Consider the following 21349-nt stretch of genomic DNA (forward strand, 5'->3'; position numbering starts at 1 on the left):
TAAGTCTTTCTGAACTTCTCTGAAATCAGCCTGCTCATCATTTCTTATAGAACAATAATATTCCTTTACATTCCTATACCATAACTTATTCAGCCATTCTCCACTTGAAGGGCATCCACTCAATTTTCAATTCCTTGCCACTACAAAAAGGGCTGCCAAAAACATTTTTGCATATAAAGGTATTTTCCCCTTTTTATGACATTGTGACATTGCTAGATCAAAGATTATGCATAGTTTCATAGCCCTTTGGACATAGTGTAACAAAAAATTTTAAAGGAAAAAAACAGTACAGCCAAATAAACCAACATATGGGCCACATCTGACAGTATGTATGATATTCCTAATCCACAGTCTTGTACCTTTTCAATAAAATGGAAGAAATATATTTTCTATTCTCCTGGAACAGGCCTGATCATTATATATATGCTTCATTCACTATTTTTTTTTACTAATTTTTATTTATATTGTTTTTGTTGTTTATCAGTGTGTATGGTATTTTCCTCATTCTACTTAGTTGATCTTTTATCTTTTTTATATATCTTCCCATGTTCCTAAGTAGCTAAGCAGTCCAATGGATAGAGACTTAACCTGGAATTTTTATTCTTTGTGTGACCATGAAGGAATAACTTAATTTTGTCTGCCTTAGTTTCCTAACTGTAAATTGGAGATCATAATAGCTTTATTTTGAAGGGTGCCTTGTTTCAATTCCATTGAACAAGGTGCTCCTCCCAGGGTAAATTCATAATTTTTAAACTTGCCACCATGCTGCTAATTTGAATCTTGATTGATTGGAGGACTGTCTTCTGCCTTTCCTCATAATCCCAACACATAGCACAGTACCTGCACATATTTAGTTCTTATCCTTTGTCCCCTAAGAAGACCAAAATGATATTATTATGTAGGATCAAGGTATAATGTACTCAACTGTGGCTGATCAGACCAATACAAGCTCAGAATGGTCTACCACAGGTTGGGCACAAATAGTCCATGTGAACATTTAAAGTGAAGATGTCTCTAACTTTTTTTCATTTCATGTTTCTTTTGAGTTATTACAATTCTGCTTCGCTCATAGAGCACATAGCACCTTCTTTGGTTCCGGCACACCATTCTGGGCAGCCCTTTGCCAGCATTTCCCATGTCATGAATTCAATTTCAAAATTTTTCAGAAAGATCACTGACCAATCTCTATTACTAAATCATTTTTTGGTAATAAAACATCAGAAGCAAAAGGAATATCCATCAATTGAAAAACAACAAACCAAACTGTGGTATGCAAATCAACTAACACTATATGAAGGAGAGAAATAAGTATTAATCAATTTGATAGAACCATATCAAAGCTCTGTAAATATGGCCCCAGAACTGTGAGCTGATGATTCTAAATTCACTTGCTTAACTATAGCAGGTTAAGCAAAGGCCTTCTAGACTTGTTTTGCCTTTTGATAATGAACAAATCCAACTTGGCAGAGATGACAACTACATATTAAGTCCTCCACAGTGTATGTGTACATCCAGCCCAATCCTTTGTCCAATAGAAGCAAATAACCATTTTTTTCCCACAGAGTTAAGTCTAGATATTACTTTAATAATAGCATTAAGGAAAAAATTAACTACAAGTAAAAATGGAAGGTAAAATTTTCTGCAAGAAAAGCTCTTATATCTGGCATATAGATGGATGGAGTAGCTTTGTACAGTCCCAGAGATTACCGGCTTTCATTTATTAGCAGAGTGGAATATTTAAGAAGGTATGAGTCATGTTGCAATTAAAATGTAATAGAGCAAATTACATAATGCCATTATGTAACCATGCATGTATACATGTGCCATGTATGTAATTATGTAATAATTACAAATTATACAAAACTTTATGAGATTCTTTATTGAGCTTTTGCTTATCAAAAATACATCAAAAAAGCACAATATTCAAAGGTGATAAGACCTTTAAAAGCACACATATATTAAAAATGGATGTTATATCCTAAGTTAAACCATTTTAGAGAAAGGAAAATATTTTGAAATAACTTTAGTTATCTGGATATCATAATTTTATTTTAAAACCATCTGAGTTTTTTCATTATTTCCAATAAGCTTAATTTTTAAACCTTTAGGACCTTTATGTGATGAAAATAAACTTATCAAAATTATCAAACAACTCTGAGATACTACTATATATCTTTCAAATTGACTAAGATGAGAAGAAAATATAATGATGAATGTTGGAGGGGATGTGGGAAAACTGGGACACTAATACATTGTTGGTGGAGTTGTAAAATGATCAACCATTCTGGAGAGCAATCTGGAACTATACTCAAAAAGTTATCAAACTGTGCATACCCTTTGATCCAGCATTGCTGCTATTGGGCTTATATTGCAAAGAGATATTAAAGAAGGAAAAGGGACCCGTATGTGCAAAAATGTTTCTAACAGCCCTTTTTGTGCTAACAAGAAACTGGAAACTGAGTGTTTGCACATGAGTTGGAGAATGGCTGAATAAATTGTGGTATGTGAATATTAGGGACAGGAGGATGATTTCAGAGAGACTTACATGAACTGATGCTGAGTGAAATGAACAGGACCAGGAGATCATTGTATATTTCAACAACAATACTGTATGATGATCATTTCTGATGGACGTGATTCTTTTCAACAATGAGATTATTGAGGCCAGTTCCAATGATCTTCGTGACGAAGAGAGCCATCTATGCCCAGACAGAGTCTGTGGGGACTGAGTGTGGATCACAGCATAGCATTCTCACTCTTTCTGTTGTTGTTTGTTTGCTTGTTTTCTTTCTCATTTTTTTTCCTTTTTGATCGGATTTTTCTTGTGCAGCAAGATAATTGTATACCTATGTGTATATATATATATATATATATGATTTAACATATATTTTAACATGTTTAACATATATTGGATTGCTTGCCATCTAGGGGAGGGGAATGGGGGGCAAGGAGGGAAAAATTTGGAACACAAGTCTTAAATTCCAAGAGAAATGACACAGTGATACTGTAATGTCACTTTTCATAATGGAATTTTGGGCCCTGTGACAAGTGAGGGAGGGAGACATTTTGAGGACAGGCAGCCCTATTGGAAATGGAATAAAACATGAAATTCCAGATCAATTCAGAATATCAGAATGTCTGGAAAATCTGTGAGAATGAGAGGGGAAAGCAGCAGCTGGGACCGCTGAAAATTGTCTGATACCAAGACAGTTGCCCAACTTTGTATGTACAGCTCCCCTCCTTGCAAATGAAGACTCTGCAATGGATCCTGAGTATGAAGGACAGGTGAGACATAAAGGAGAAAACTTAATCTCAGAGGTATTTATAAGAGCGCAAATTTAAAAGTTGTATCTGGGGGGCAGCTAGGTGGCGCAGTGGATAGAGCCCGAGTTCAAATGTGATCTCAGACACTTAACACTTCCTAGCTGTGTGACCCTGGGCAAGTCACTTAACCCCAGTCTCCAAAAAAAAAAAAAAAAAAAAAAGTTGTATCTGAAGCCAAAAGACTAGTGTTTGTGCAATAAGATGAAAGCACAAATGAGTGGTCTGTCTTCCAAAATCTCTCCCCCAACTCCAGTTGCTCCGATTTCTATCTTGGCCACTTAACAAATTTCTATCTAGAGGAAAAAGTGAGGTGGGTGACTTTGTGCAGCACTCCTTCACTTAAACCCAATTTGCTTGCATATTATATAACAGGGGTTCTCAAACTACCACTGGGGGGCCAGATGCAGCCTCTGAGGACGGTTGCTGCCCGGTTTTGGCATTTGCCAAATTGGGCCCATTTGGGCTGAGGGGCGGAGCCAGAGTGTGAGCTTTTGTTTTTACCATAGTCGGGCCCTCCCACAGTCTGAGGGACAGTGAACTGGCCCCTATTTAAAAAGTGTGAGGACCACTGGCTATAACATAACCTCCCGATGGTCTTTCTAACGGGCAACACGGGCCAAATCATCCTCTAGTTGAGTGGGTCCCTTTTCACACTTCCGGGATAAATATAAAATCATCTGTTTGTCACACAAAGCCTCCCGGTCTCCCATGCCTCCTTTTCCAGTATTCTTCTATCGTCCTCGGCCCCATCCCTTACTCCCACTAAGTGACTCCGGTTCGGCCTTCTGGCTCTCTCAGACTCCGTGCATCCTCCCTGGCTGTGCCCAATGCCTGGAATGTTCTATGTCCCCCTCTCTGCCTTATGGCTTCTTTGACTTCCTTCAAGTCCCAGCTAAAACCCGAACTTCTACAAGGCCTTTTTCATTTTAATTAAGTTAATTAACAATTTATAAATTATAATTTTATATGTATTATAAAAATATATTATAAAATATAAATTTATAAATATAAAATAAACTTAATTAAAATTAACCTTTTTAATTCTATTGCCAAATTATTCTATGTATAGTACAGAGTTGTTTTGATGTTCTATCCCATTAGAATGAGTTTCTTCAGAGCAAGAACCCGGCTTTTTCTCCACTTTTTTCAGGCACATAGTAGGCGCTTAAAAATATAAAAGTTTTCAACGGGACTGGTTTCCTTGCGTTGTATTTGGTGCATTTAGAGCTGTCGCTCAGAGAAGCATGTAGGCTAAACGAGACTAACAAAGAGGTACACGGGCTATAGAGGTCAAGAAGCCCGATCCGGGGCTCGCCAGGGCCTGGGAAGATGACCAGGCTGCGCCGGGGTAGCACCGATGCCAGTCGGGTTTCCCGGGGAACTGGCAGACTTCAGACTAGCACCAGCGGAGGCGCTAGAACAAATACTTCCCGAGTAAGTGGACTCGCGCCTGGCTCTCGGTCAGACTTGGCGGGTGGTTGAGGTGCGCAGGCGCAGTTTGGAGAGCACTTCCCTGACCCACCTTCTTAGGCCGCGCAGGCGCAGTAAGGAGAGTGCAGGCCACTCCCATCACTACACCGCATCCACCTCCCCTCAGCCCCAGCTCATGCCGCGCAGGCGCAGTCTGCAGGCGGGAAATGGCTGAAGTGGTGAGCTTCACGGTGCCTGCGGGATCTGACAAGACGTTGTTTGTGTGGGAGCTGAGCCCCGATCCTGGGGCCGAGGCCCTGCAAGTGAGCCAGGCTTGGGGCCGCGGGAAGGGAGGGAGGGAGGACTAAATACAATCGGCTGTTAGAAGGCCGCCAGATCCCGGCCCCTTCATCCCTCCCTCGGTTTCCCCAGCTCTCCCGTCCTGCCTCGTTTCCCGCTGTCTCTGCTGCTGACCTCAGAGTGTCGGTGCTGCCAGGGAAGAGGGAGGCCGGCCCCTGTCCTAGCTGCGGAAGCAGCCTCCCAGGGGAAAGGAGGCGTGGTCACGTCACGTCCGAGGTGGGGTTCGAACCCAGCCTAGGACCCGCTGTCCCTCCCCAGAGAGGCAAACGGATATTTTGTTCTGTTTTGTTTTTAATTGCTACCCTCTACCAGCTGTGAATCACAAAATAGTTATTTTCACTTTTTGTTTTATTGTTCTCTTTTTTTCCTTTTTGATCTGATTTTTCTTGTGCAGCATCATTGTGGAAACATGCATCGAAGGGCAGCTAGGGGTCGCCGTAGATAGAGCACCAGCCCTGAAGTCAGGAGGACTTGAGTTCTAATGTGACTTTTGACACTCAGGCACTTAACACTTCCTAGTTGTTTGACCCTCACTTAACCCCAATTGCCTCAGCAAAAAGCGGAAAATAAAAATAAATATGCATAGAAGAATTGCACACGTTCAAGTTAGATTGGACTACTTGCCATGTAGTGATGGGGGAAAGGAGGGAGAAAAAATTGAAATAGAAGGTTTTGCAAGAGTGAATGTTGAAAATTAAATAGTTGGAAAATAAAAAGCTTTTAAAAATTATTTTTAAAAAACACATTTCTACCCTCGGTTGAACTCAATGCAATCAGTGAATCAGTAAATGTTTATTAAACACTTACTACGTGGGTTCAAGGATGGCTTGAGAGTCAGAAGATTCAGAGTTGCGACTTTCATCCTTATTACCTGTGTGACCTTGGAAGTGACCCAAGGGAAAGGAATAAGCATTTATATAGTGCCTACTGTATGCGGGATTGTGGGCTAAGTTTATGATCATCTCATGTGATCCTTACCCAAATCCTGGAAAATAAAGTGCTGTTTTAAGCCCCATTTTACATTTGAGGGAACAGACAAAATAGTTAAGCTAATAAGCTCAGGGAGGAAACATCTGAAGCTGAATTCGGACTCGGGTCCTCCTGACTTCAGCACTGTACATTGCCTAGCTTGGCAAAGTCACTTAAATAGTTTCTTCATTTGTAAAATGAAGGGAAAGGAAGTTGAACTACATTTCCTTCGAGGTCCTTCGGACACCAGAGCTGTGATCCCAAGTACAAAGACTAAAATAAGCCTCTGACTCACTTTGCTGGGAAGGAGAATATACTGGGGCAGATAAGTAAATTAACAACTTGAGGGGAAGAGCAGTGCTCTATGGAGAGAATCAGGGGAGGCACCCTAGAAGGTGGCACCTGAGCCAAGCCTGAAGAAAGCTAAAGATTGTGAGGGCTTATATTCCAGGCTTTGGGAGGGTGGGAGTGGGAGAGAACAGGAAGGGAATTTCCAGGGTTTAATGACTGACATAGATTTGGGGGTATTTGGAAGGAGCACGCCTGAAGGTTTTCTGACCTAAGATTTCATGGTCTCTCCCACAGCATTCTCTGTACACAGTATTCTCTCAGTTTGGCCTTCTCTATTCAGTCCGGGTCTTTCCAAATGCTCCTGAGGTAGCTCCTGGCTTCTATGCCATCATCAAGTTTTATTCAGCAAGAGATGCCTGCAGAGCCCAAAGGGCATGTGATCAGAAACAACTATTTCAGAAATCTCCTGTGAAAGTGAGTATGCTTTTTGATTTCCTTCACAGGCTAATTGTACACTATTTCAAATTCTGATTCTTTTTGTGCAGCAAAACAACTGTATGGACATGTATACATATATTGTATTTAACTTATACTTTAACATATTTAACATGTATTGGTCAACTTGCCATCTGGGGGAGGGAGTGAGGGGAAGGAGGGGAAAAGTTGGAACAAAAGGTTTTACAATTGTCAGTGCTGAAAAATTACCCATGCATATATCTGGTAAATAAAAACTATAATTAAAAAAAAAGGGGGGGGGGAGAAAGTCAATATGCTTATTCCAATAGACTTGTAATAAAAAGAGTCATCTGGATCCAGAGATCTGTGGAGATTGAGTGTGGATCTAAGCACAGTATTCTCACCTTTATTGTTTTTTTCTTTCTTATTTTTTCCCCTTTTGATTAGATTTTTCTTATGTAGCATGATAAATATGGAAATATGTTCAGAAGAATTGCACATGTTAACCTAGGTTGTATTTCTTGCTATCTCGCGGAGGAGGAAAGAGGGTAGAGAGGGAGAAAATTTTGGAACACAAGGTTTTTTGAAGGTGAATGTTTAAAGCTATCTTTACATGTATTTGAAAAGATAAAATATTATTAAAAAAAAAAAAGAAAGAAAGAAAGAAAGTGAGTATGTCTGATTCCTATGTAAGAAGTTCACACCCAAACAATCTAAAACAGAAGATGAGGCTCAGATGAGGAAATTGAGGTTCAAAAGCTAAATGCCTGAGCATAGTGGATAGAGCACCAGTCCTGAAGAGGGGAGGACCTGAGTTCAAATTTGGCCTCAAATACACAACACTTCCCAGCTATGTGGCCCTGGGCAAGTCACCTAACCCCAATTGCCTCAGCAAAAAAAAAAAAGAAAAAGAAAGAAAAGAAAAGAAAAGTTAAATGCCTTCCCAAGGCCACAGAGCTAGTAAGTAGTACATATAAGACCCTAATGATCTCTTTACTATATCAACATTGAGGTCTCAAAGATTTATTCTACAAATTATATAGAAAGAACCCCCCAAAACATTGGTCTGCTTATATTTTACTACTGGGTGAACACAATAGAATTTAGCTATCTCCAATAGATAGGTACAATATTAGAAATGGTTTATTTCCTATTAAACTGCCAGTCCCCAAAATCATGAATCTTAATTTCAGAGGAGAAGGCTAAAAATCAACCAAAATGCATCTTTTTGAAAGCATATTCCTTATACCCTCATTAATCTGGTTTTGGATCTTTTGCTTGTTTCTATTTCTAGATCTTGTCTCTGTTGTTTCCAGCTTCCTTACCCACTCTGCCTCTTTCCCACCTGTAACAAGAATCCTTAGATTTTCCACCTTGTTTACCATATGACCGTCTCTCCAAAAATCTTATATCACAAGTTTCAAATGAAAAAGGCCCCCAGAGATCATCTAGTTCAGTACCCTCATTTTTTTAATAATAGCTTTTTATTTTTCAAAAAACATGCAAAGATAGTTTTCTACCATATTTTTCTCCCTGCCCTAGACAGCAAGTAATCCAATAGAATTGCCCTCATTTCGCAAATAAATAAACAAGCCCAGGGAAATCAATGACTTTTTCAAAATCACACAAGTGGTAAGTGACAGAGGTGGAATTTGAACTATTTTTTCCTAACTTTTCCTGCAATCTATCTTTATTTTCCCCATTTTATTTTTCCAAATACATGTAAAGGTAGTTTTCAGTATTCATTTTTGTAAAATATTGTGTTCTAAAATCATGTTGTCCTAACTCCACATCCACCTCTCTTGCCATTACTTGTTAAGTCTCTGTCATTAAACAGAAAACATACTCTTGGAGTTTTTTGTTAGATTAAAGCCAGACATTCACTAATAGGCAATTGTGAATATAAATATTTGACAGGTTTCTTTATGCCATCTGGCCAAGAACCATTGTCTTCAAATATTGCCTCATTCTGGAAGTCTTTGGCATACATATGAACAAAACTATCTTTTTTTTAATTATAGCTTTTTATTTACAAAACATACATAGGTAATTTTTCATCATTGACTCTTGAAAAACCTTCTGTTCCAACTTTTCCCCTCTTTCCCTCCACCCTCTCCCCTAGATGGCAGGCAGTCCAATACATGTTAAATATATTAAAGTATATGTTAAATACAATATGTATACATGTTCATACAGTTATCTTGCTGCACAAGAAAAATCGGGTTTAGAAAGAATGTAAAAATAACCTTAGAAGGAAAATAAAAATGTAAGCAAACAATAACAGATAGAATGGAAGGGCTATGTTGTGGTCCACATTCATTTCCCATAGTTTTTTTTTGCTGGGTGTAGCTGGTTCTCTTCATTACTGAACAATTGGAACTGATTTGGGTTATCTCATTGTTAAAGAGAGCCACATCCATCAGATTTGATCATCATATAATATTGTTGTTCAAGTATAAAATGATCTCCTGGTTCTACTCATTTCACTTAGCATCAGTTTATGTAAGTCTCTCCAAGCCTCTCTGAAATCATCCTGTGGGTCATTTCTTACAGAACAATAATATTCCATAACATTCATATACCATAACTTATTCAGCCATTCTCCAATTGATGGGCATCTATTCAATTTCCAGTTTCTCGCCACTATGAAAAGGACTGACTGCCACACACATTTTTGTACATGTGGATGCCTTTCCCTTTTTAAAGATCTCTTTGGGGTATAAGCCCAGTTGTAGCGCTGCTAGATCAAAGGGTATGCACAGTTTGATAACTTTTTGAGCATAGTTCCAAATTGCTCTCCAGAATGGTTGGATCCATTCACAATTCCACCAATTAGTATCCTAGTTTTCCTCTATCCACTCCAACATTCCTCATTATCTTTTCCTGTTATCTTAGCCAATCTAAGAGGTGTGTAGTGGTATCTCAGAGTTCTCTTTGCATTTCTCTGATCAGTAATGATTTGGAGCACCTTTTCATATAACTAAAAAATAGTTTCAATTTCTTCATCTGAAAATTGTTCATATGACTAGAAATAGTTTCAATTTCTTCATCTGAAAATTGTCTGTTCATAGGCTTTGACCATTTATCAATTGGAGAATGGCTTGATTTCTTGTATATTAGAGTTAATTTTCTATATATTTTGGAAATTAGGCCTTTATCAGAACCTTGAATGTAAAAATGTTTTCCCAGTTTATTGCTTCCCTTCTAATCTTGTCTGCATTAGTTTTGTTTGTACAAACATTTTTAACTTAATATAATCAAGATTTTCTCTTTTGTGATTAGTTATGAACTCTAATTCTTCTTTGGTCACAAATTCTTTCCTCCTCCACAGATCTGAGGTAAACTATCCTTTGTTCTTGTAATCTATTTATAATCTCATTCTTTATGCCTAGATGATGGACCCATTTTGACCTTATTTTGGTATACGATGTTAAGTGTGGATTAGTTCCTGGTTTCTGCCATACTAGTTTCCAGTTTTCCCAGCAGTTTTTGTCAAATAGCGAATTCTTATCCTAAAAGATGGGATCTTTGGGTTTGTCAAATACTAGATTGCTATAGTTATTGACTATTTTGTCTTGTGAACCTAACCTATTCCACTGATCAACTAATCTATTTCTTAGACAATACCAAATGGTTTTGGTGACCACTGCTTTATAATATACTTTTGGATCTAATATAGCTGGGCTACCTTCATTTGTTTTTTTTTTGTTTGTTTGTTTTTTATTAGTTCCTTTGAAATTCTTGACCTTTTGTTCTGCCAGATGAATTTTGTTGTTATTTTTTCTAGATCATTAAAATAGTTTCTTGGGAGTCTGATTGGTATAACACTAAATAAATAGATTAGGGAGTATTATCATCTTTATTATATTTGTTTGACTTATCCAAAAGCACTTAATATTTTTCCAATTGTTTAAATCTCACTTTATTTGTGTGGAACGTGTTTTGTAGTTTTGCTCATATAGTTCCTGACTTTCCCTTGGCAGATAAATTCTCAAACATTTTATACTATCAGTAGTTATTTTAAATGGAATTCCTCTTTGTATCTCTTGCTGTTGGATTTTGTTAGTATGTATAAAAATGCTGATGATTTATGTGGATTTATTTGTATCCTGTAACTTTGCTAAAGTTGTAGATTAATTCTAATAACTTTTTAGTAGATTCCCTGAGATCCTCTAAGTATACCATCATATCATCTGCAAAGAGTGATAATTTGGTTTCCTCATTACCTACTCTAATTCCTTTGATCTCATTTTCACCTCTTATTGCCAAAGCTAGCATTTCTAATACAATATTGAATAGTAATGGTGATAGTGGGCAACCTTGTTTCACTCCAGATCTTATTGGGAATGGTTCCAGTTTGTCCCCATTACATATGATGCTTACTGATGGTTTTAAATAAATGCTACTGACTAATTTAAGGAAAAGTCCATGTATTGGTTAACCTGCCATCTGAGGGAGGGGGTGGAGGGAAGGAGGGGAAAAATTGGAACAAAAGATTTGACACTTGTCAATGCTGTAAAATTACCCATGCATATATCTGGTAAATAAAAAGCCATAATAAAAAAAAATTTTTTTAAAAGAATTCACATGTAAATCCATCTGGTCCTGGGGATTTTTTTCTTAGGGAGTTGATTAATAGTTTGTTCTATTTTCTTTTTCTAAAATGGGACTGTTTAAACAATTTATTTTCTCCTCTGTTAATCTGGGCAACCTATATTTTTGAAGATATTCATTTCGTTTTGGTTATCAAATTTATTGGCATAAAGTTGGGCAAAGTAACTCCTAATTATTGCTCTAATTTCCTCTTCATTAGTGGAAAGTTCTTCCTTTTCATTTTTAATACAAACAATTTGATTTTCCTCTTTCCTTTTTCTAATCAAATTTACCAAAGGTTTATCTATTTTTGTTGGTTTTTTCATAAAACCAACCCGTAGTTTTATTTATTAGTTCAATATTTTTTTACTTTCAATTTTATTAACCTCTTCTTTTATTTTTAGAATTTCAAGTTTAGTGGTTGATTGGGGAAGGGAGGGTTAATTTGCTCTTTTTCTAGCTTTTTTAGATGTAAGCCTAATTCATTGATCTTCTCTTTCTCAATTTTTTGCAAATAAGCCTCTAGAGATATAAAATTCCCCCCCTTATTACCACTTTGGCTGCATCCCACAAATTTTGGTATATTGTCTCATTATTGTCATTCTTTTGGGTGAAATTATTAATCATGTCTATGATTTGCTATTTTACCCATTCATTCTTTAGGATGAGATTATTTGAACTAAACTATCTTTAAAACTAAGCCCTCTTTAAAATACTGATCTTTAAAAAAAAATACTGATATATATTTAAAGGGAGTTTTCAAAGGAACTATGATTTCATGGGTATGCGTAAACACTCTAGCTATATAGATGGCTATTCATCCATGCTTTCTCAGCCTGTTGAATATTGTGTTTCTTTCTATAAATCTAGTTTGTACTTGATGTCCTAGAAACTTCCTCTACTTCTTTTATTATCCAGTCAGTGGCACTTGAGCTGATCATTTAAACTAAATGTAATTTTTAAATTACTGGAAAAAATAGAAAATTAATTATTCTGAGTACTTCATTGACAAGTGACTCTTGCTTTTCTGACTCCATCCTTATCTCCAGCCTTCTGTTTTCACCATTACTACCACCCATTACTTGCAAAGGATGTCACCTGATATTTCTTCAAGACAAGGACCAGCACTTATTTGGCCTATTTTAATAACTAAGTCTTCTTCCCCAAAATTCACATCAAGAAATGAGGGATTCGATTTCATTCCTTTAAGAGATATTTGCCTCTTAGTAGAAGGACTTATTAGCCGTTATGAGTTTCTGTTGACAAAATGTGTGGTAGATTCTTTGGATATCCCCCAAAAGAACAGAGTTTATGTAACAATTTGGATTCCTTCTTCAAGTTTGCTGATCCTTATTTTACTTTCAGTGTTTTATTTCTTTTGCATCTCAGGCCATTTCCTCCCTTTAACTACTGAAGAAAGCAGCTTCTACCTTTGTGTTGTGTCAAGAGCACAGAACTTAGTGACAGAAAATCCAGGTCTGATTGTCTCTACTATTTAATTATGAAACCATAGGCAAGTTGCTTCACTGCTTTGTATATCAGTTTCCTCATCCTGTGAAATGAGAAGATTGAACTAAGTAGTCTTTTTATAACGGCCACGGCCTCGGGGGGGGGGGGGGGGGGGGGGCTCCCGGTGCGGGGAAGGATGGGGCTTCCCCGTGTGCGGGTCCTTACTGCTTACCTGTTAGCCTCCGAGCTATTTGAGAGCAAGGGGAGCGTTTCCCCCTTATTCATTTCCCCAGGCCTGCACATAGTAGGTCGGCACTGTCTGTTGACTTTCTACCTGATCATGTCAGGGCTCAAGGTGAGAAATGTCAGCCAAAGATTCTGAAAGGGAGAAGTATAAAGAGCCTCTTCCCATGGAGGGAAGGAGGGGTCAGTATTCCTGGTTGGGAAGGAGGGGTCAGTATTCCCCATTGGGAAGGAGGGGTCAGTATTCCTGGTGGGTAAGGGAGGGGTCAGTATTCCCCATTGGGAAAGAGGGGTCAGTATTCCCGGTGGGGAAGGATGGGTCAGTATTCCCAGTGGGGAAGGAGGGGTCAGTATTCCCAGTGGGGAAGGAGGGGTCAGTATTCCCGGTGGGGAAGGAGGGGTCAGTATTCCCAGTGGGGAAGGAGGGGTCAGTATTCCTGGTGGGTAAGGGAGGGGTCAGTATTCCCCATTGGGAAAGAGGGGTCAGTATTCCCAGTGGGGAAGGATGGGTCAGTATTCCCAGTGGGGAAGGAGGGGTCAGTATTCCCGGTGGGGAAGGAGGGGTCAGTATTCCCTGTGGGGAAGGAGGGGTCAGTATTCCCGGTGGGGAAGGAGGGGTCAGTATTCCCGGTGGGGAAGGAGGGGTCAGTATTCCCAGTGGGGAAGGAGGGGTCAGTATTCCCGGTGGGGAAGGAGGGGTCAGTATTCCCCATTGGGAAGGAGGGGTCAGTATTCCCCATTGGGAAGGAGGGGTCAGTATTCCCCATTGGGAAGGAGGGGTCAGTATTCCCCATTGGGAAGGAGGGGTCAGTATTCCTGGTTGGGAAGGAGGGGTCAGTATTCCCCGTTGGGAAGGAGGGGTCAGTATGATCCTAGTTTAATATTTTTAAGAAAATTGTATTTTCACAGATTGAAACATTTTCTATTTCTCGCTCTATCTCTCTCCTTATTTTTAATTTAATTTTTCTTGAAGATTTTTGTTTTCATTAAGGTGGGAGATTTATGTTTTCTTTAACAACTTGACTTATGGAAATGTTTTGTGTAACTTCTCATGTGGTTTCTTATTTGTAGGTGAGGATAAGGAATAGAACCTAAAACTCAAAATTCTTAAAAACAAATGCAAAAAATTTGTTTGGAATGTAATTGGGAAATATATTAAATTGTTTTAAAAAGAAAATTGAAATTTCATGAAAAATAATTGATTATGGGTTGTTATAGCTTTATAGAACTTTTTTCTCCAAATTATCCTCATTCAGGAAAAAATTCTTAAATGGAGTTAATCATATGTTACCCAACTTGGGATTTTTTTTTTAAGACAGTGGCTCTTGTATAATAATGTAAATTACTTTAGGCCCCCAAAATATGTATTTGCCTTGATTCTACATAGTTTCTGTATAAGAAGTCGGAAATAGTTCCTTTTTAATTGTAGAGCCTGGTATTCATTTTACAGAGCAAATATTCTAACAGTAAGTTTCCAAAAGGGCAGTTGCTGCCACATCTCTGTTAAGTACTGACATTTGTAATCCACTTTCTTGTTTCATTAGGTTCGTCTTTGCACTAAACGCAAGATGCATCAGTTTCCTGTCTATCCACTTAGCAGCTTCAAATGCCAAGAACTGGCCAATTACTATTTGGGTTTCAATGGATGGTCAAAGCGAATCATCATGGTAAACTGTAGATTTTTGTTTATTTAGGCCACACATTGAACTAAAATGGGGTTAGAGATTGGGTTGCCTGGCCATTTGAAAGAGGAAACTATGTATTAAGTCATATGCCTGAATCTTTCATTAAAAGATTATAGGCTATTCAGAGAAAATCTTTGGAGATTACCTCTTTTCTTATTGCTTTCTATGTAATTTGCACTCTTAATTGAAGTGATTGTTCTTGCCAGTATTTCCTTTGAAAATTGTAGTTTGAATTCAAATGCATTGTGCCATGAGTCTTAGATGAAATTGTTGAATTTAAGACAAAACTTTATCACCAACTACTTTAAAATCTTCATTAAGATCCTATATCTCAGAATCTGAAAATTCTATAGTTGCAGACGCTTTCTGACTTCAAAGTAAAGGAAAATACAAGCCCAGCCAAGTTATCTGCAAGACAGAGTCTGAAGTACTTCTGTGCTTTAGAAGTGGTGTTGCCAGCCTACAAGTGTCAAAGTCGTGGTGCTGGCATTGCAGAAGAATGCTTGGAATTACATGAAGGTCTGTTCCTAACCTTCCTGCCATTGATGGAAGGTGGTTGAGATTTGCTTGGTGACAAGTTCGGAAGGGGGAGTTGTTGGGGTAGACTTGATATTGAAAAAATGAAAAACTTAGTACCAAACTGCCCAAGAGATGGTAGGCTCCTCCTTCCTAAAGTTCTTCATGAGGAGACCATGACCACTTCCTAGGAGTGTTGAGGCTGGACTAGCCTAGGGTCCCATCTAATGATATATTGGGATTCTGTGAACTAACTTATCCCAGATATGGTATTGTGACTTCTTGCAAAGGACCTCTGGAGTATTGTTGGCTATTGCTTGCCATTGGCATAAGCAAACAGGGATTTCTCCTGCTTCTTTCTTTCCTGTCCCTTAAAAATATTCCCAAATGAGCCGGCCCTGCCTAAGTCCCTAATGAAGAAAGTAATATTTGCCTTCAGGTTTCTGATAGGCTATTTAAAAGCACACAGTGGAAAGAGGACTGGTTTGGGAATCAGAAGACCTAGGTCCAAATTCTCTCTCACTAATTAGCTGTGTGACTTTGGGCAAGTCTTTTAGCCCTCTGGGACCTTATTAGACTCAATGGCCTCAAAGTTTTCTCTTAGTTTTAAATTTATGAATTTTGTACATATAGTTGTCTTGATTGGCCCAGCAAAAGTTGATGAGATTTATAAAAATCTAAATAGACTTTTTTTTACTCATTTTGCTTATTTCAGCCAGAAATGGAAAAGGAACACAGTAAAATAATGTAGTTGTGAGAGACTGCTTTATTTAGTTCCTGAATTACACTACAGGACAAAGTTGTCTTCACTTCCCTAGAGTTTAGGACTTTAAGATCAAGATATATAGTTAAGCTGAGAGTCATACTCAAAAAATAGGAACCACCCTTGGCCATTAGCATACCACCAACAACTTTCCTGATTCATGGTTCCAGCTCTTGATATAAGGGCTTTGGAGTCTCCTAGATTATAAATTTAATGCCACAGCTTGAAAGATTTAGGTGCAATTTGAACTATGATCCCATCTTATATCTCCTTTTCAGAAACCCTAGCATTATTCTTATAACATGTGGAGAATAAAAGTTTATTTCTGGTTCCTCAGAAATATACGCACAGCAGGAAACAAATGAGTCACACTTGTGTATTGTCCCTAATTTTTAAATTTAGTCTTTAAATGATACTGTAAACTGTTACTTTATTTTGGTAGTACCTAACCTTTAGTTTAAGCCTCAGTATTTTACTGTCATTCATTTAAACATCTGTAATTTAATATGTTTTTGTTTCTCTTTAGGTCCATTAGAGTTTCTTATGAAAAAGAAGAAAACTCAGAAGCTGGCCATTCAGAAAGCTTTATCAAATGCATTTCAAAAATTGCTGATGGTGGTTTTAGGTAAGACTTCATTGGCTTTCATTATTTTAAGTGGATGAGCCTAAGAATTAGAAGAAAGAAGTATTAATAGTGGGAAAAGCAGAAGATTTTTGAAGTCAGAATTTGTATTCAAATCCTGGCTCTGCCACTTACTTGCTTACCCCTCTGATCCTAGAACTAATGACTTAATCTTCATGTTTCTTAATTTCTCATGTACTAAATGAGAGGGTTCAGATACATGATACATACTATGCTATGTATGCCAAAACTAGATTAACATGAAGTTGGGAAATATTTGGCAAAACCAATGAAAATACAATAGAACATAGATAATGTTAATATGTAGTTTTCTAAGTCAATATTCAGGGATCCATAAATGTGATTTAGTGGCCTGCATTTTTTTTAATCTATAAATAATATTTTTCCCAATTACATGTAAAAACAATTTATAACATTCATTTTTTTAAATTTTCAGTTCCAGATTCTTCTCCTTCCCTTCCTTCTCTCCTTTTTTCCATAAACAGTAAGTAATTTCAAATAGGTTATAGATGTGCAGTCATGTAAAAATTTTTGTATAAATCATGTTTTGAAAAAAAAAAAAAAAGAAAAATATTAGTGACTTTAATTTCTTTTTGAGTTTGATGCCACTGGTCTAGAAGACTTCTAAGTCTTTTCACTCATATCTAATTCTTTGTAAGTCCACTTAGAGTTTTCCTGATAAAGATACTGTAGTGGTTTATCATTTCCTTCTTCAGCTTATCTTACAGATGAGAAAACTGAGGCAAGCAGGTTTAAGTGACTTGCCCAGTCTAAGGGCATAGCTTAGTGTCTGAGATCAGATATGAACTCAGGTCTTCCTGACTCCAAACCTATGTTCTATCCACTATACCACTTAGCTGCCACCTTCTAGATGGAGAAACAAATTCAATCAACAAAGGAAATTAAGGTGTTTAAAAAGTGAGGAAGGGATGGAAGACAATTTCAGCAAAGCACAGATAGGAAATAGAATGCTGTGTAAGAAAGAGCAAGAAGCTCAGTTTAGCTAGATCAAAGAGAGCATGAAGGAGGGTCATATATAATATTCTACAAAAGTGGATTAGAGCTAGGTTGCCAAACAGAGATCACACTCACGATGCTTTGTAGAAAGTATACTGACAAGGAAAAATTTGAAGTAGGGAGGAGATGTTGCAGAATTCAGATGGGGGAAAAAAGGAATGGGAAAATTCAGAAGAAGGATAGGTTTGGAAAGAATGATGGATTTGAAAGGTCTATGGAACACAATACAAATTGTTCAGTAGATGATTGATTGTGTGGACTTGGAGCTTGGGATAGAGGCTAAGGCAAAATTTAAAGATCTGGGAATCATTGAATCCTTGGGAATTGTTAAGATCACTGAGAGCTTAAAGAGAAAAGAGCACCTAATCCAGGCACCTAGAGCCTTCCCCTAGCTGTGGGGCATGTTCTCCTTTTTTCCTAGACCTTCTTAGCACGAAGTGCTATCCTATGTACTGGGTATATAAAGTAGAAAGAATAAGTTCCATATCCTTGTAAATTGGTTACAAAGAATTGGACATAAGTGAAAGACTCAGAGGTCTGCTAGACCAGTGGCATCAAAGTCAAATATAAATTAAAGCCATTAATATTTTTCTTTTTGTATGTGGGTTTTTTTCACAACATAATTTATACAAAATTATGTTTTATATGATTGCACATGTATAGTTTATTTGAAATTGCTTACTGTGTATTGAAGGGAGGAGGGAAGGGAAGGAGGAAAGAGAATTTGGAATTGAAAAATTTTAAAAAATGAATGTTATAAATTGTTTTTTATGTAATTGGGAAAAATATTCACAGATATTTTAAAAATTTAAGTTCCTTGTTCTCAAGGAACTTACGTTTTCTACTCCTGGTGGATACAGCTTATCAACAGATACCTTATACGTAACAATTTGAAGAAGAGAAAGACTACATTAATGACAAAGAGGATCTGGGAGATGGTATATGATTTGAAATTTGAAGGAGACTAGTGACTGGAAAATAGAAGTAAAGAGGAAAAGCAGCATAGCCTTGAGGAAATATATAGACACAAGTGGGAACTAAGTGGAATTGGGGAGCAATGAGCAAACTCCTTGAGCTAGAATCTACGTTCCGTCCATGAAATGAAGTTATATACTTGAAAACATCAGCAGATGCCAGATTGCAAAGAGCTTTCATTGTTGAGGTATGCAATTTGTATGTTTTTCTATAGATAATGGGCCTCCAGCTAAGTGTAGTGAGCCTGGGAATGACATAATCAAACTAGTGAATTAAGAGCTTTACATGGCTCCTATTAGGACTAAGGAAGGCTAACTATAATTTTCTTTCCCTTCTCTCCTCAATAAAATACTATGTACCTTATAAATTCTAGATGTAAAACACTTTTTTGCTACAAACTTACCCTGATCTGGCATGGATAGGTTCTGATTTGAACTTGTAGAGAAAGTAGCAATATAGATGAAACCACAAATTCAGTAAAATGCTTTTGTGGACAATGAAAACATTTTATAATATAATATTATATATAATATAATATGATATGTTATTATAACATAATTATATTATAAAATGTTATAATATAATATAATATTATTATAATATTATAAAATATAATTATATTATAATCTAAGCTAACATTTATATAGCACTGACTATGTGCCAGGCACTGTACTAGGTGCTTTATAATTTATTATCTCAGTTGATTCTCACAACAGTCCTAAGAAGGTAGGCATCATTATTATTTTTATCAATGTATTTTTTTCACATTTTAAAAGAGAAAGTCTTGATCTTGCTTTATTCTACTATAATTGTTATCAAAAGCACATAAGTACATTTCTTGTTCAAATTGCTTCTTTGCTTCATTGGGTATGTTTCTTGGTTTAATATGTATTATTTTTATAAATATATTATATATTGCTATAATCATGCTTGCACTTTATGGTTTTTTGCATCAATATTCATTTGGGAAAATAGTCTATCATTTTATTTAATTTTGCTCTTCCTGGTCTCTTAGGTATCAGCATCATATTTGTGTTCTAAAAGGAATTTGGTAGAACTCCTTCTTTACCTATTTTTCCAAATAGTTTCCAAATAGCTCTTTCTTTTGTATTGAAATTAATTATTCTTTAAATGTTTTGTAAAATCCACTTGTAAATCCATCAGGAAGATTTTTTTATTTATTGATGTATAATTGGACAAAATAACTCCTGATAATTGCTTTGATTTCTTCTTCATTGGTGGTGAATTCACCTTTTTGTTTCAAATTTTATGTTACCTAAGCTGTTTATTTCTTTTAATTAGGTCTGGTTTTTATTTTGCTTTGTCTGAAGTCATGATTACTACCCTTGCTTTTCTTTACTTCAGCAGAAACATAATAGATTTAGCTCCAGCACCTTACCTTTACTCTGTGTATATCTCTGCTTCAAGGATTTCTTGTAAACAACATATTGTAGAATTCTGATTTTTAATCCACTCAGCTGTTCACTTCCATTTTATGAGTTCATCTTATTCCCATTCATAGTTATGATTACTAACAGTATTTTAAAATTTCATCAGAATAGAAAATTTTTAGGTTTAGAACTTAAGCAGTTGCTCCACTGAGGCAGATATAACATAAAGTCTTAGACGTTTGCTAAGAGTACAAGGAACTTAAATGATTTGCCCATGGGCATATAGATAATATAGAGAGAGTTTAACCAAAGTCTTCCTAACTGACTCCTAGTGCTCTCTCCCTCTTCCTGTGTGTGTGTGTGTGTGTGTGTGTGTGTTTCTTTCTGTCTCTCTCACTGTCTCTGACTCTTTCTGTCTCTCTCTCCTGTGTCTCTGTCTGTCTCTCTTTTTATATTCCATCAGCTTAAAAAAAAACCAAACCTACAACTCTTCCCTTCTCCTTTTTCTCTTTTGTTCACTTTCCTTCTTTTGGTGCTCAAGACAGTACATCCCTAACAGCCTTTTTCAGTCCTGGTTGTACCTTCTCTCATGCTCCAATTCATTGAGTCCCAGAGGGAATGTCGAAATAATTATTGCCCCTCCCAGACATTCTTCTACCTGCAAGCACCTGACAATCTCTACTTTTTTGAGGCTCATTCTAAATATATCCAGTTTCTAATGGCAGTTACCTCCCAGCTCCCAGATCATTCTATCCCATTTCTCATTCAGTCTTTCTCCCCACTCCAATCCCTGCCCTTATACACAGGGACTTCAACATATATATGTCAATATTTCCTCACATCCTCCCAGGTCGTCAATCTTTTTAATTCCTATGACCAACTCCTTCACTTCACCTCCTCCATACACAGAAATGACTACATGCTTGATGATCTTTATTTACTCTCAAGTGTTCCATGATCAAGAAATCTTAATGTGAACAAACCATAACAATTTCCCATTCCATCTCTCTCTATTCTCCAATCTTCCTAAATCTGTCCCTCCTTTTACTCTTCCCTAATCATCATATTCCCCACAGTACTTATTCCAAATTTTTTCTTTCTTTCTTTAGTCCTCCTACATTTCTTGGTTCTCCATCCTCTCAGCAAAAACTCATAATTTGCTCAGAAAATAAAAGCCATTCACTATGAACTTCTTTGTTCTTCAAAATTCCTTAGCATCATTCCCATGTTAACTCTTTCCTCTAGCTTCTGAAAATAGATCCCT

General features: G+C 37.0%; 1 protein-coding gene across 2 annotated transcripts in view; it reads left to right on the plus strand.

Annotated features, from left to right (window-relative positions):
* The first annotated feature begins 4890 nt into the window (after window positions 1–4890).
* LOC141538942 (RAD52 motif-containing protein 1-like) overlaps window positions 4891–21349 on the plus strand; it is a 77638-nt gene continuing 61179 nt past the window's right edge. Inside the window, exons 1-5 of one of the 2 annotated variants that reach the window (XM_074261015.1) lie at window positions 4891–5057; window positions 6649–6828; window positions 14640–14762; window positions 15134–15299; window positions 16586–16684. In XM_074261015.1, coding sequence (XP_074117116.1) covers window positions 4962–5057; window positions 6649–6828; window positions 14640–14762; window positions 15134–15299; window positions 16586–16684 — 664 coding nt within the window. In that variant the 5' untranslated portion in view covers window positions 4891–4961. The remainder of the gene's footprint in view (window positions 5058–6648; window positions 6829–14639; window positions 14763–15133; window positions 15300–16585; window positions 16685–21349) is intronic. The other variant, XM_074261013.1, reaches the window with a different exon arrangement.

This window comes from Sminthopsis crassicaudata, chromosome 4, assembly GCF_048593235.1.
Source record: "Sminthopsis crassicaudata isolate SCR6 chromosome 4, ASM4859323v1, whole genome shotgun sequence".
Lineage (NCBI taxonomy): Eukaryota > Metazoa > Chordata > Mammalia > Dasyuromorphia > Dasyuridae > Sminthopsis > Sminthopsis crassicaudata.